This window comes from Pseudoliparis swirei, chromosome 23 (assembly GCF_029220125.1).
Source record: "Pseudoliparis swirei isolate HS2019 ecotype Mariana Trench chromosome 23, NWPU_hadal_v1, whole genome shotgun sequence".
Taxonomy (NCBI): Eukaryota; Metazoa; Chordata; class Actinopteri; order Perciformes; family Liparidae; genus Pseudoliparis; species Pseudoliparis swirei.
In genome coordinates, this window is record NC_079410.1 from 725,823 (window position 1) to 739,504 (window position 13,682).

A 13,682-nucleotide genomic window follows, 5' to 3' on the forward strand; every position below is an offset into this window, starting at 1 on the left:
AGCCTTAGAGATAGAGTAAGGAGATGAGGTTCCTCTAGGAGCCTTAGAGATAGAGGAAGGAGATGAGGTTCCTCTAGGAGCCTTAGAGATAGAGTAAGGAGATGAGGTTCCTCTAGGAGCCTTAGAGATAGAGTAAGGAGATGAGGTTCCTCTAGGAGCCTTAGAGATAGAGTAAGGAGATGAGGTTCCTCTAGGTTTTAGAGATAGAGTAAGGAGATGAGGTTCCTCTAGGAGCCTTAGAGATAGAGTAAGGAGATGAGGTTCCTCTAGGAGCCTTAGAGATAGAGTAAGGAGATGAGGTTCCTCTAGGAGCCTTAGAGATAGAGTAAGGAGATGAGGTTCCTCTAGGAGACTTAGAGATAGAGTAAGGAGATGAGGTTCCTCTGGAGCCTTAGAGATAGAGTAAGGAGATGAGGTTCTAGGAGCCTTAGAGATAGAGTAAGGAGATGAGGTTCCTCTAGGAGCCTTAGAGATAGAGTAAGGAGATGAGGTTCCTCTAGGAGCCTTAGAGATAGAGTAAGGAGATGAGGTTCCTCTGTATGAGCCTTAGAGATAGAGTAAGGAGATGAGGTTCCTCTAGGAGCCTTAGAGATAGAGGAAGGAGATGAGGTTCCTCTAGGAGCCTTAGAGATAGAGTAAGGAGATGAGGTTCCTCTAGGAGCCTTAGAGATAGAGTAAGGAGATGAGGTTCCTCTAGGAGCCTTAGAGATAGAGTAAGGAGATGAGGTTCCTGTAGGAGCCTTAGAGATAGAGTAAGGAGATGAGGTTCCTCTAGGAGCCTTATATATATAGAGTAAGGAGATGAGGTTCCTCTGTAGGAGCCTTATAGATAGAGTAAGGAGATGAGGTTCCTCTAGGAGCCTTAGAGATAGAGTAAGGAGATGAGGTTCCTCAAGGAGCCTTAGAGATAGAGTAAGGAGATGAGGTTCCTCTGTAGGAGCCTTAGAGATAGAGTAAGGAGATGAGGTTCCTCTAGGAGCCTTAGAGATAGAGTAAGGAGATGAGGTTCCTCTAGGAGCCTTAGAGATAGAGTAAGGAGATGAGGTTCCTCTGCTAGCCTTAGAGATAGAGTAAGTAGATGAGGTTCCTCTAGGTTTTAGAGATAGAGTAAGGAGATGAGGGGTCTCTAGGAGCCTTAGAGATAGAGTAAGGAGATGAGGTTCCTCTAGGAGCCTTAGAGATAGAGGAAGGAGATGAGGTTCCTCTAGGAGCCTTAGAGATAGAGTAAGGAGATGGCTAGGAGCCTTAGAGATAGAGGAAGGAGATGAGGTTCCTCTAGGAGCCTTAGAGATAGAGTAAGGAGATGAGGTTCCTCTAGGAGCCTTAGAGATAGAGTAAGGAGATGAGGTTCCTCTGTAGGAGCCTTAGAGATAGAGTAAGGAGATGAGGTTCCTCTAGGAGCCTTAGAGATAGAGGAAGGAGATGAGGTTCCTCTGTAGGAGCCTTAGAGATAGAGGAAGGAGATGAGGTTCCTCTAGAGCCTTTAGAGATAGAGGAAGGAGCATGGACGGATGTTAGAGAGGTAGGGGGGGGGTCCTGATCGTGATGTGAGGTCAAAGGTCAGGGAAGTCTTAGTGTACAGACTTTAAAGCCTGTGAGGGGAAGTTGTGATTTTGGTCTACAGAAAATGAACTGAATGAATGAATGAGGGGCAGAAGAACAGGTGAGTGGTGTCTACCTGAGGACTGTCGGGGGAGGGTCTTCTGCTGGAACCGTCAATGAACTCAGAGACGTTCCTCCTGTGACCCACCGTCTGGACAGATAACCACAGTTCACACCAGTTACCACCTGTACAAGTTACCACCTGTACAAGTTACCACCCGTACAAGTTACCACCTGTACAAGATAGATAGATAGATAGATATATACTTTATTAATCCCCAAGGGGAAATTTGTCGAGCCAGTAGCAGCAACACACAAGAATAAAAATAAAAATAAAATAAAAAACACAAATATAAGAAGGGTTAGGGTGATCTGGCAAGAGGTGAACTGTTGTAGAGCCTCATAGCCGTCGGCAGGAATGTTCTCCTGTATCTCCTTGTGGCAGCGGAGCGTGAGGAGACGTTTGGAGAAAGTACTCCTCTGTCCCTGTAGGAGGTGGTGGAGAGGGTGGTCCGGGTTGTCCAATATGGACACCAGTTTCTTCAACGTCCTCCTCTCCACCACCTGTTCCAGGTGCTCCAGCTGGCAGCCGATGATGGAGCCAGCCTTCCTAACCAGTTTGTTGAGACGGCTGGTGTCACCGGCCCCGACGCTGCTCCATCAGCAGACAATGGCAAAGTGCAGCACACTGGCCACAACCGACTGGTAGAATAACTCCAGCATCTTGCTGCACACGTTGAAGGATCAAGCTTTCTCAGGAAAAGAGTCGACTCATCCCTTCTTGTACACAGCGTTGATGTTGGCCTTCCAGTTCAGTCGGCTGTCGATGGAGACGCCCAGGTACTTGTACCTCCACCATGTCCACGCCCACTCCCAGGACACTCAGAGGTGTAGGAGCTGTCGCCTTCCTCCTGAAGTCCACCACCATCTCTCTGGTCTTGGCCACGCTCAGCCGCAGGTGGTTCTCATCGCCCACTTTACAAAGTCACTCACCACTGCCCTGTACTCCTCCTCCCGTCCATCCCTAATACACCCGACCACTGCAGAATCATCAGAGTACTTCTGCAGATGGCATGACTCCGTGTTGTACTGGAAGTCACTGGTGTACAGGGTGAAGAGGAAGGGAGACAGAACAGTTCCTGTGGGTTTCCAACATCACTGACCACCGTTCCAGACAGCACACGGCCCATTCTGACAAACTGTGGTCTGCCTGTGAGGTAGTCAGTGATCCAGGAGATGGTGGACGCGTCCACACCGGCCACCCGCAGCTTCTCACTCAGCAGCAAGTTACCACCTGTACAATTTACCACCCGTACAAGTTATCACCTGTACAAGTTACCACCTGTACAAGTTACCACCCGTACAAGTTACCACCTTTACAAGTTACCACCTGTACAAGTTACCACCTGTGCAAGTTACCACCCGTACAAGTTACCACCTGTACAAGTTACCACCTTTACAAGTTACCACCTGTACAAGTTACCACCTGTACAAGTTACCGCCTGTACAAGTTACCACCTTTACAAGTTATCACCTGTACAAGTTACAGCCTGTACAAGTTATCACCTGTACAAGTTATCACCTATGCAAGTTATCACCTGTACAAGTTATCACCTGTACAAGTTACCACCTGTACAAGTTACCACCTGTACAAGTTACCACCTGTACAAGTTATCACCCGTACAAGTTACCACCCGTACAAGTTACCACCCGTACAAGTTACCACCTGTACAAGTTACCACCTGTACAAGTTACCACCTGTACAAGTTATCACCCGTACAAGTTACCACCCGTACAAGTTACCACCTGTACAAGTTACAGCCTGTACAAGTTACCACCTTTACAAGTTATCACCTGTACAAGTTACAGCCTGTACAAGTTACCACCTTTACAAGTTATCACCTGTACAAGTTACCACCTTTACAAGTTACAGCCTGTACAAGTTACCACCTGTACAAGTTACCACCTTTACAAGTTACAGCCTGTACAAGTTATCACCTGTACAAGTTACCACCTTTACAAGTTACAGCCTGTACAAGTTACCACCTGTACAAGTTACCACCTTTACAAGTTATCACCTGTACAAGTTACCACCTTTACAAGTTACAGCCTGTACAAGTTACCACCTGTACAAGTTACCACCTTTACAAGTTACAGCCTGTACAAGTTATCACCTTTACAAGTTACAGCCTGTACAAGTTACCACCTGTACAAGTTACCACCTTTACAAGTTATCACCTGTACAAGTTATCACCTGTACAAGTTATCACCTGTACAAGTTACCACCTGTACAAGTTACCACCTTTACAAGTTATCACCTGTACAAGTTATCACCTGTACAAGTTACCACCTTTACAAGTTACCACCTGTACAAGTTATCACCTGTACAAGTTATCACCTGTACAAGTTACCACCTTTACAAGTTACAGCCTGTACAAGTTACCACCTGTACAAGTTACCACCTTTACAAGTTATCACCTGTACAAGTTACCACCTGTACAAGTTATCACCTGTACAAGTTACCACCTGTACAAGTTATCACCTGTACAAGTTACCACCTGTACAAGTTACCACCTTTACAAGTTACAGCCTGTACAAGTTACCACCTGTACAAGTTACCACCTGTACAAGTTACCACCTTTACAAGTTACAGCCTGTACAAGTTATCACCTGTACAAGTTACCACCTGTACAAGTTACCACCTGTACAAGTTACCACCTTTACAAGTTACAGCCTGTACAAGTTACAGCCTGTACAAGTTACCACCTGTACAAGTTACCACCTGTACAATTTACCACCTGTACAAGTTGTTACCTCTACACCTTACTATAATTTGTACAAGTTATAAGCTGCTGGTTTACTTCACCTCTTCAGCGATGCTGTGCGATGAATGAATGAGGGGCAGAAGAACAGGTGAGTGGTGTCTACCTGAGGACTGTCGGGGGAGGGTCTTCTGCTGGAACCGTCAATGAACTCAGAGACGTTCCTCCTGTGACCCACCGTCTGGACAGAGAACCACAGTTCACACCAGTTACCACCTGTACAAGTTACCACCCGTACAAGTTACCACCTGTATAAGTTACCACCTTTACAAGTTACCACCTGTACAAGTTACCACCTTTACAAGTTACCACCTGTACAAGTTACCACCCGTACAAGTTACCACCCGTACAAGTTAACACCTGTACAAGTTACCACCTGTACAATTTACCACCCGTACAAGTTATCACCTTTACAAGTTACCGCCTGTACAAGTTACCACCTGTACAAGTTACCACCCGTACAAGTTACCACCTTTACAAGTTACCACCTGTACAAGTTACCGCCTGTACAAGTTATCGCCTGTACAAGTTATCACCTGTACAAGTTACCACCTGTACAAGTTACCACCTGTACAAGTTATCACCTGTACAAGTTACCACCTGTACAAGTTATCACCTGTACAAGTTACCACCTGTACAAGTTACCGCCTGTACAAGTTACCGCCTGTACAAGTTACCACCTGTACAAGTTACCACCTGTACAACTTATCACCTGTACAAGTTACCACCTGTACAAGTTACCAACTTTACAACTTATCACCTGTACAAGTTACCACCTGTACAAGTTATCACCTGTACAAGTTACCGCCTGTACAAGTTACCACCTGTACAAGTTATCACCTGTACAAGTTACCACCTGTACAAGTTATCACCTGTACAAGTTACCGCCTGTACAAGTTACCACCTGTACAAGTTATCACCTGTACAAGTTATCGCCTGTACAAGTTACCGCCTGTACAAGTTATCGCCTGTACAAGTTACCACCTGTACAAGTTATCGCCTGTACAAGTTACCGCCTGTACAAGTTACCGCCTGTACAAGTTACCGCCTGTTCAAGTTACCACCTGTACAAGTTACCACCTGTACAAGTTATCACCTGTACAAGTTACCGCCTGTACAAGTTATCACCTGTACAAGTTACCGCCTGTACAAGTTACCGCCTGTACAAGTTACCGCCTGTACAAGTTACCGTCTGTACAAGTTACCGCCCGTACAAGTTACCACCTTTACAAGTTACCACCTGTACAAGTTACCGCCTGTACAAGTTATCACCTGTACAAGTATCACCTGTACAAGTTATCACCTGTACAAGTATCACCTGTACAAGTTACCACCTTTACAAGTTATCACCTGTACAAGTATCACCTGTACAAGTTACCACCTGTACAAGTTACCACCCGTACAAGTTACCACCTTTACAAGTTATCACCTGTACAAGTTACCACCTGTACAAGTTACCACCTGTACAAGTTACCACCTTTACAAGTTATCACCTGTACAAGTTACCACCTGTACAAGTTACCGCCTGTACAAGTTACCGCCTGTACAAGTTACCACCTGTACAAGTTATCACCTGTACAAGTTATCACCTGTACAAGTTACCACCTGTACAAGTTATCACCTGTACAAGTTACCACCTGTACAAGTTACCACCTTTACAAGTTATCACCTGTACAAGTTATCACCTGTACAAGTTACCGCCTGTACAAGTTATCACCTGTACAAGTTATCGCCTGTACAAGTTATCGCCTGTACAAGTTACCGCCTGTACAAGTTATCACCTGTACAAGTTATCACCTGTACAAGTTATCACCTGTACAAGTTACCGCCTGTACAAGTTATCGCCTGTACAAGTTATCACCTGTACAAGTTACCGCCTGTACAAGTTACCGCCTGTACAAGTTACCGCCTGTTCAAGTTACCACCTGTACAAGTTATCACCTGTACAAGTTACCACCTGTACAAGTTATCACCTGTACAAGTTATCACCTGTACAAGTTACCGCATGTACAAGTTACCGCCTGTACAAGTTACCGCCTGTACAAGTTACCACCTGTACAAGTTACCGCCTGTACAAGTTACCACCTGTACAAGTCACCACCTTTACAAGTTACCACCTGTACAAGTTACCACCTGTACAGGTGATTATCGTTGGTACACAAGCTGCCGGTTCACCTCTTCAGCGATGCTGTGCCTCCAGCTCTTGACCTGCACAGTGGTTCCTTCTGCAGAAACTCCATTTCCCATCATGCTTTGGGGCAAAGGTGCAACCTAGAACAACCAAAGAATGAATGAATTCATGAAAGTAAAAGGTGAGTGTGACAGGATTCCTGCCGTCACCTGTGGGTTTCCCCCAAAGCACCAAGCATACTCCGACACCAACGAGGTGTTCAGGAACATCTCTATTCACCCAGCAGAGCGCCCCACGCCGCTCCTTTCAAGAGACTGGTTACCAATCAGCCAGAGCAGCTGACTGGTTACCAATCAGCCAGAGCAGCTGACTGGTAACCAATCAGCCAGAGCAGCTGACTAATTACCAATCAGCCAGAGCAGCTGACTGGTAACCAATCAGCCAGAGCAGCTGACTGGTTACCAATCAGCCAGAGCAGCTGACTGGTAACCAATCAGCCAGAGCAGCTGACTGGTTACCAATCAGCCAGAGCAGCTGACTGGTAACCAATCAGCCAGAGCAGCTGACTGGGCGGCTTTAGCTCAGTGGGGTAAGAGGGCCGTCCTGCAACCGCAGGGTTGTGGGTTCGATCCCCGCTCTCCCCATTAGTTGCAAGTCGAAGTGTCCTTGAGCAAGGCACTGAACCCCAGTTGCTTCGCTTCACCGCAGCCCACTGCTCCTTAATAACTAAGGATGGGTTAAATGCAGAGAACTAATTTCCCCTTGGGGATAAATAAAAGTGTATATTCTATTCTATTCTATCAGCAAGAGCAGCTGACTGTTTACCAATCAGCCAGCAGCCTAAGCCAAATTGGCGACTCCACCCCCACAGCTGCCACATAGAGTCAGGTGAAGAGCTGGAGTCACCTGAGAGTCACGCCTCAGTTGAGCTCTGGGGATCGAACACGCGGGCTGCAAAGCATCCTGGGAAGAAACAACCACTGCAGATTAAACAGTAACGTAAGTGTGTGTGTGTGTGTGTGTGTGTGTTACCGTTGTAAACACCTCGTTGTCTGGAGGGTAGTCCTCTTCGGGCAGTGGAGGCTTCATTTTTAAAAAATGAAATAAAAAGTTTCATTTTAATAAAAGCTAATTAATAATCATCTGAACCAGACCTGATCCAGGTTCATGGGGGATCGTACCGGGCCTTGTGTGGACTCTGTAGGGGGGCCGGAGGGGGCCGACGGGGCAGCCCACGACGTGGCCCCCGAGGAGGGCTCGTGGTAGTAGAACCTCCCGGAGACCTGGTCCACCAGCTGCTGCCAACCAGCAGAACCCTGACAGGAAGCGGCCGGTGTCACTTGATCGTGAACGTTTGAGTCTGTAATGTGAGACTAGAAACTGGTACCTGAGAGGAGGGGGAGGTCAGCTGACCCCCCTCGCTGTCCCTGGACTGGTCCAAGTCTCCATAAGGCGGGGGTGGAGCGCTGTGGGGGTCGGACCAAGTGGTCTGTCTGGTTACAGGGTGGAAATAAAACTCCTGCCCACTGTCCTGGTCCGTGTGAACCTGGACGCGTAGAACACAGAGACAGGTAGACGTAGTTCACACCTGGAATTCACACCTGGAGTTCATATCTAGCGGTCAGAGGTCACCTTACCTGCCAGCCGTCCTGTGGTCTTAGGGGGGAGGCGGGGCTCATCATTCCTGAGGAAAAGCTTGAAGAAGATGAACTGCGACTGGGGATTGAGGGGGCGGGGCCAGCCGGAGGTGATGATGGGAGGGCGGAGCCTGAGACGGAGATCTGAGGGATGTTTGTTTTCTTCCCAGCGGAGGCGTTAGCGGAGACGTTAGCGGAGACCGGCGACTTCGGGTCCTGCAGAGATTATTTTAGACAATTTATCAAGAGAGAGTGAGTGAATGAGTCCCTTCAGGACCTCAACAACGGCACTGACTACCTTGCTAGTCCCTGCTTAGTCTTGTGGCCCCCTGCTGGTCCTGCTGGTCCTGCTGGTACTTGCTAGTCCTGCTGGTCCTTGCTAGTCCCTGCTTGCCCTGCTGGTCCTGCTGGTCCTGCTGGTACTTGCTAGTCCCTGTTGGTCCTGCTTGCCCTGCTGGTCCTTGCTAGTCCCTGCTGGTCCCTGCTGCCCCTGCTGGTCCCTTGCAGATCCCTGCTGGTCTCTGCTGGTCCTTGCTGGTCCTTGCTGGTCCCTTCTGCCCCCTGCTGGCCCCCCAAGAGACCTCTGCAGCATCCTTTTATCCCAGTTTCCTGCCCGACCCTGAACACATCCTGCCGGCTGTGACATCACGACATCCTGCTGACCTCATCACATCCTCCTGTGACATCACCAGACCCACAAAGCCCTGACGCCTTGCCTCTTTAAATGAGTTAAATATAGTATATTATATATAATTATAGATACATTAAACTATTTCAAAATATTAACGATAATAAAAATAAGACAAAGTGTAAACAAATGAAAACACAAATAAAATATATATTCAAATCCCAAACCATATCAAGCTAAATGAGAGGCTTTTATTTAGTAAAAAGGCCGCTGTGAAATCTGCCTGAACTTGACCTTTTAACAACATATACTGAATAAATTCATCTGTATCTATAATCTAAATATAGTGCATATTTATTCAGATGTATTTAAAATCGAAATATGATTCAACACTGAGTTTTTAAATCTTGAATTCCGAAAAGAAACCAAAGAAAAAAGCTGAAACCATAGAAACTGGAAGTGGGCCAGAAGTCCAGAGGCTCACCTGTCCCAGCGGCGGGGGGGCAGCTGCAGACGGCGCTCCTGGATTCCCTTTTCCTCCGACCAGATTCTCAAGGTCCAGGTTCAGGTCCTGGATGGACTCGTAGATGTGCTTTGAATCTTCCTCCTTTCGTGGACCTTCCTCGCCGCTGCTGTCCTCCTCCTCCTCCTCCTCCTCCTCCGGCTCCCGGTGGTCACTGTGCACCAACGGGACCACCGGGGTCTCCACAGGGAGGGGCGGGGCCTGGGATCTGAGTGTGGAGACGGGGTCTGCTGGACTGAAACTGGGAACTCTGGATTTGTCCAAGTCCATGTGATCCTGATCCTGCGAAAGGTGCTTTCGGCTCGCATCATCGTCGGCCATGTTTGTAGTCCCAGTCTCTCCGGGACCCACTGGAGGGTTGCTGGGATGCCGCGATGCTGATGCCACCGGGGACGACAGGCCGTGGAAGTCCAGCGGGACCCCGAACGTGGACATGCGGTTCTCAGTCTTGCGGTATCCTTTGGAAGCATCGGGTCTGAGTCGGATCATCACCTCGTCCCCCGGTTTGGTTTTGGGCTCCTCCAGAGTCTTTGGTACGGAGACTGAGACTGGGACTGACACTGGGACGGGGACCGCCACAAGAAGCAGCACTGGTTCAGGACTGGGCGGCTCGAAGTCCAAGGGCGAGGGCAAGTCCGTGGGCAGCTCCTTGACGTACTTGGCGGGGATGTAGAAGGGCTTGGAGCCGCGGTCCCTCTGGACCTGCCACCAGTGGTCGTTGGTCTTGGCCAACAGGACGTAGCGCTCGTTGGGTTTGATGGAGATCGGCACGCCGTCCCGACCCTGGTACTTGTAATGAAACTCCACCAGGACCAGACCCAGACCTGCAGGATCCGGACCAGACCGGAGGGTCAGAGGAAATAATGAAAAGTTATGTTGACGACAAGTGCTAAAGCTAACGGCCGTAAAGACAGGACTCACCGGGACTCAGCATGGAGGAAGTTGTTGCCATGGTGATGACCCCCCTCAGATGGAGAGGTGACTCTGGAGTTGAGGGGTCAAAGGTCACATCTGATCATCAGCCCCCTGAGAGAGAGTTAACTTCATTATGTTCAGTATTTAGAGTGGCAACAGTGTACTGATGCTAACATGATGCTAACAACTTGCAAACCCAGTAAATAGTACAATATCTCCCTTTGAAATGGAGAATAATATAAAGGGAATACTCAATTAAAGTACCTTCAATTGTACCAAGTTAAATTCCGCCACTACATTTGTAATTAAATGAATTTCAGTATTTATGTGAAACTTATTTCAGTTAAGACTAAAGCTAAGGCTGGAGCTAAATCTAGAGCTGGAGCTAAAGCTAGAGCTAAAGCTAAGGCTGGAGCTAAATCTAGAGCTGGAGCTAAAGCTAAGGCTGGAGCTAAAGCTAAAGGTGGAGCTAAAGCTAAGGCTGGAGCTAAAGCTATGGCTGGAGCTAAAGCAATGGCTGGAGCTAAAGCTAGAGCTAAAGCTAAAGCTAAAGCTATGGCTGGAGCTAAATCTAGAGCTGGAGCTAAAGCTATGGCTGGAGCTAGAGCTAAAGCTGAAGCTATTCCAATGTTGAAGCTAAAGCTAAGGCTGGAGCTAAAGCTAATGTTGAAACTAAAGCTAATGTTGAAGCTAAAGCTAAGGCTGGAGCTAAAGCTAATGTTGAAGATAAAGCTAATGTTGAAGCTAAAGCTAGAGCTGGAGCTATTCCAATGTTGAAGCTAAAGCTAAGGCTGGAGCTAAAGCTAATGTTGAAGCTAAAGCTAAGGCTGTAGCTAAAGCTAGAGCTAAAGCAAAGGCTGGAGCTAAAACTATGGCTGGAGCTAAAGCTAAGGCTGGAGCTAAAGCTAAAGCTATGGCTGGAGCTAAACTAGAGCTAAGGCTGGAGCTAAAGCTAAAGCTATGGCTGGAGCTAAATCTAGAGCTGGAGCTAAAGCTATGGCTGGAGCTAAAGCTAGAGCTGGAGCTAAAGCTAAGACTGAAGCTAGAGCTGGAGCTAAAGCTAAGGCTGAAGCTAGAGCTGGAGCTAAAGCTAATGTTGAAGCTAAAGCTAAGGCTGGAGCTATTCCAATGTTGAAGCTAAAGCTAAGGCTGGAGCTAAAGCTAATGTTGAAACTAAAGCTAATGTTGAAGCTAAAGCTAAGGCTGGAGCTATTCCAATGTTGAAGCTAAAGCTAAGGCTGGAGCTTAAGCTAATGTTGAAGATAAAGCTAATGTTGAAGCTAAAGCTAGAGCTATTCCAATGTTGAAGCTAAAGCTAAGGCTGGAGCTAAAGCTAATGTTGAAGCTAAAGCTAATGTTGAAGCTAAAGCTAATGTTGAAGCTAAAGCTAAGGCTGGAGCTATTCCAATGTTGAAGCTAAAGCTAAGGCTGGAGCTAAAGCTAATGTTGAAGCTAAACCTAAGGCTGGAGCTAAAGCTATGGCTGGAGCTAAAGCTAATGTTGAAGCTAAAGCTAAGGCTCGAGCTAAAGCTAAGGCTGGAGCTAAAGCTAATGTTGAAGCTAAAGCTAAGGCTGGAGCTAAAGCTAATGTTGAAGCTAAAGCTAAGGCTCGAGCTAAAGCTAAAGCTAAGGCTGGAGCTAAAGCTAATGTTGAAGCTAAAGCTAAGGCTGCAGCTAATGCTAAGGCTGGAGCTAAAGCTAAGGCTGGAGCTAAAGCTAATGTTGAAGCTAACGCTAAGGCTGTAGCTAAAGCTAAGGCTGGAGCTAAAGCTAATGTATCTCGACTTATATAAATCGTGTTTTTAGGCTGAAATGCTGCTCAGACGGATTGTTTTTACACAGGAGAGACCAGTACACAAAGTACACACAGTACACACTGCTATACACACAGTACACAGCTCTTACTCCAGCAGTACACACAGTACACACAGTACACAGCTCTTACTCCAGCAGTACACACAGTACACAGCTCTTACTCCAGCAGTACACACAGTACACAGCTCTTACTCCAGCAGTACACAGTACACACAGTACACAGCTCTTACTCCAGCAGTACACACAGTACACACAGTACACAGCTCTTACTCCAGCAGTACACACAGTACACAGCTCTTACTCCAGCAGTACACACAGTACACACAGTACACAGCTCTTACTCCAGCAGTACACACAGTACACACAGTACACAGCTCTTACTCCAGCAGTACACACAGTACACACAGTACACAGCTCTTACTCCAGCAGTACACACAGTACACACAGTACACAGCTCTTACTCCAGCAGTACACACAGTACACACAGTACACAGCTCTTACTCCAGCAGTACACACAGTACACAGCTCTTACTCCAGCAGTACACACAGTACACACAGTACACAGCTCTTACTTACAGTACACACAGTACTTCCAGGAAGTAGGTTCTAGATCTTTAGAGACGACACTGCAGCTCTTATTTCCACCCCACAGACTCCGCCCACTCAGCAGGTAGGGAGGCAGGCTTAGCGCTGACGTAGTGCTCAGGTGGAAACCTGTCGACTTTGCCTCAGTGTTCACCTGGACTTTACTCTGAAGAGGGGTAGTATATAAATATACATAGTACTCACAATCACACACACCCCACTCACACACACACTCACACACACACACACACTGAACAATAGCAGGAGGCTGAGGCCGGCTCTGTTTATGGAGGGAAGTGTCAGCTCTTCCCGTCTGCTGTTAGCCCCGCCCACACGACTGCATAGACTCCACCTCTCGATGACATCACACACTGATGTGTGTGCATGTGCGTGTGAATGTGTGTGCGTGTCAATGTGTGTGTTTCCTGTCTTTGTGAAGGATCCAGACTGCAGAACATTCCCTGTAGGACTTTTCTCTTCTTGCATTTCATTTGACAGGAGGCTAATCAATAACTCATCAATAAACAATCAATAACTCATCAATAACTCATCAATAACTCATCAATAACTAATCAATAACTCATCAATAACTCATCAATAACTAATCAATAACTCATCAATAACTCATCAATAACTCATCAATAACTAATCAATAAACAAAGAGAGAGAGAGAGAGAGAATGACTGTCATTCTCTCTCTCTCTCTCTCTCTCTCTCTCTCTCTCTGTCATTAGCTCTGTCTCTCTCTCTCTCTGTCATTCTCTCTCTCTCTCTCTCCTCTCTCTCTCTGTCATTCTCTCTCTCTCTCTGTCATTCTCTCTCTCTCTCTCTCTGTCATTCTCTCTCTCTCTCTCTCTCTCTCTCTCTGTCATTCTCTCTCTCTCTCTCTCTCTCTCTCTCTGTCATTCTCTCTCTCTCTGTCATTCTCTCTCTCTCTCTCTCTCTCTCTCTCTCTCTCTCTCTCTCTCTCTGTCATTCTCTCTCTCTCTCTCTCTCTCTGTCATTCTCTCTCTCTCTCTCTCTCT

At 47.1% G+C, this 13,682-nt stretch overlaps 1 protein-coding gene across 8 annotated transcripts in view; it reads right to left on the reverse strand.

Annotated features, from left to right (window-relative positions):
* Nucleotides 1-12,832, reverse strand: part of arhgap27l (Rho GTPase activating protein 27, like) — a 47,899-nt gene extending 35,067 nt beyond the window's left edge. For 3 of the 8 annotated variants that reach the window (XM_056406297.1, XM_056406298.1, XM_056406296.1), the window contains exons 1-11: nucleotides 12,650-12,832; nucleotides 10,265-10,369; nucleotides 9,305-10,167; nucleotides 8,193-8,408; nucleotides 7,943-8,101; nucleotides 7,737-7,871; nucleotides 7,588-7,638; nucleotides 7,462-7,518; nucleotides 6,600-6,695; nucleotides 4,469-4,605; nucleotides 1,679-1,753 (exon numbers count right to left, since the gene is read on the reverse strand). In XM_056406297.1, coding sequence (XP_056262272.1) covers nucleotides 1,679-1,753; nucleotides 4,469-4,605; nucleotides 6,600-6,695; nucleotides 7,462-7,518; nucleotides 7,588-7,638; nucleotides 7,737-7,871; nucleotides 7,943-8,101; nucleotides 8,193-8,408; nucleotides 9,305-10,167; nucleotides 10,265-10,295 — 1,820 coding nt within the window. In that variant the 5' untranslated portion in view covers nucleotides 10,296-10,369; nucleotides 12,650-12,832. The remainder of the gene's footprint in view (nucleotides 1-1,678; nucleotides 1,754-4,468; nucleotides 4,606-6,599; nucleotides 6,696-7,461; nucleotides 7,519-7,587; nucleotides 7,639-7,736; nucleotides 7,872-7,942; nucleotides 8,102-8,192; nucleotides 8,409-9,304; nucleotides 10,168-10,264; nucleotides 10,370-12,649) is intronic. The other 5 variants (XM_056406291.1, XM_056406299.1, XM_056406292.1 and 2 more) reach the window with 4 other exon arrangements.
* Between the last annotated feature and the right edge of the window lie 850 nt (nucleotides 12,833-13,682).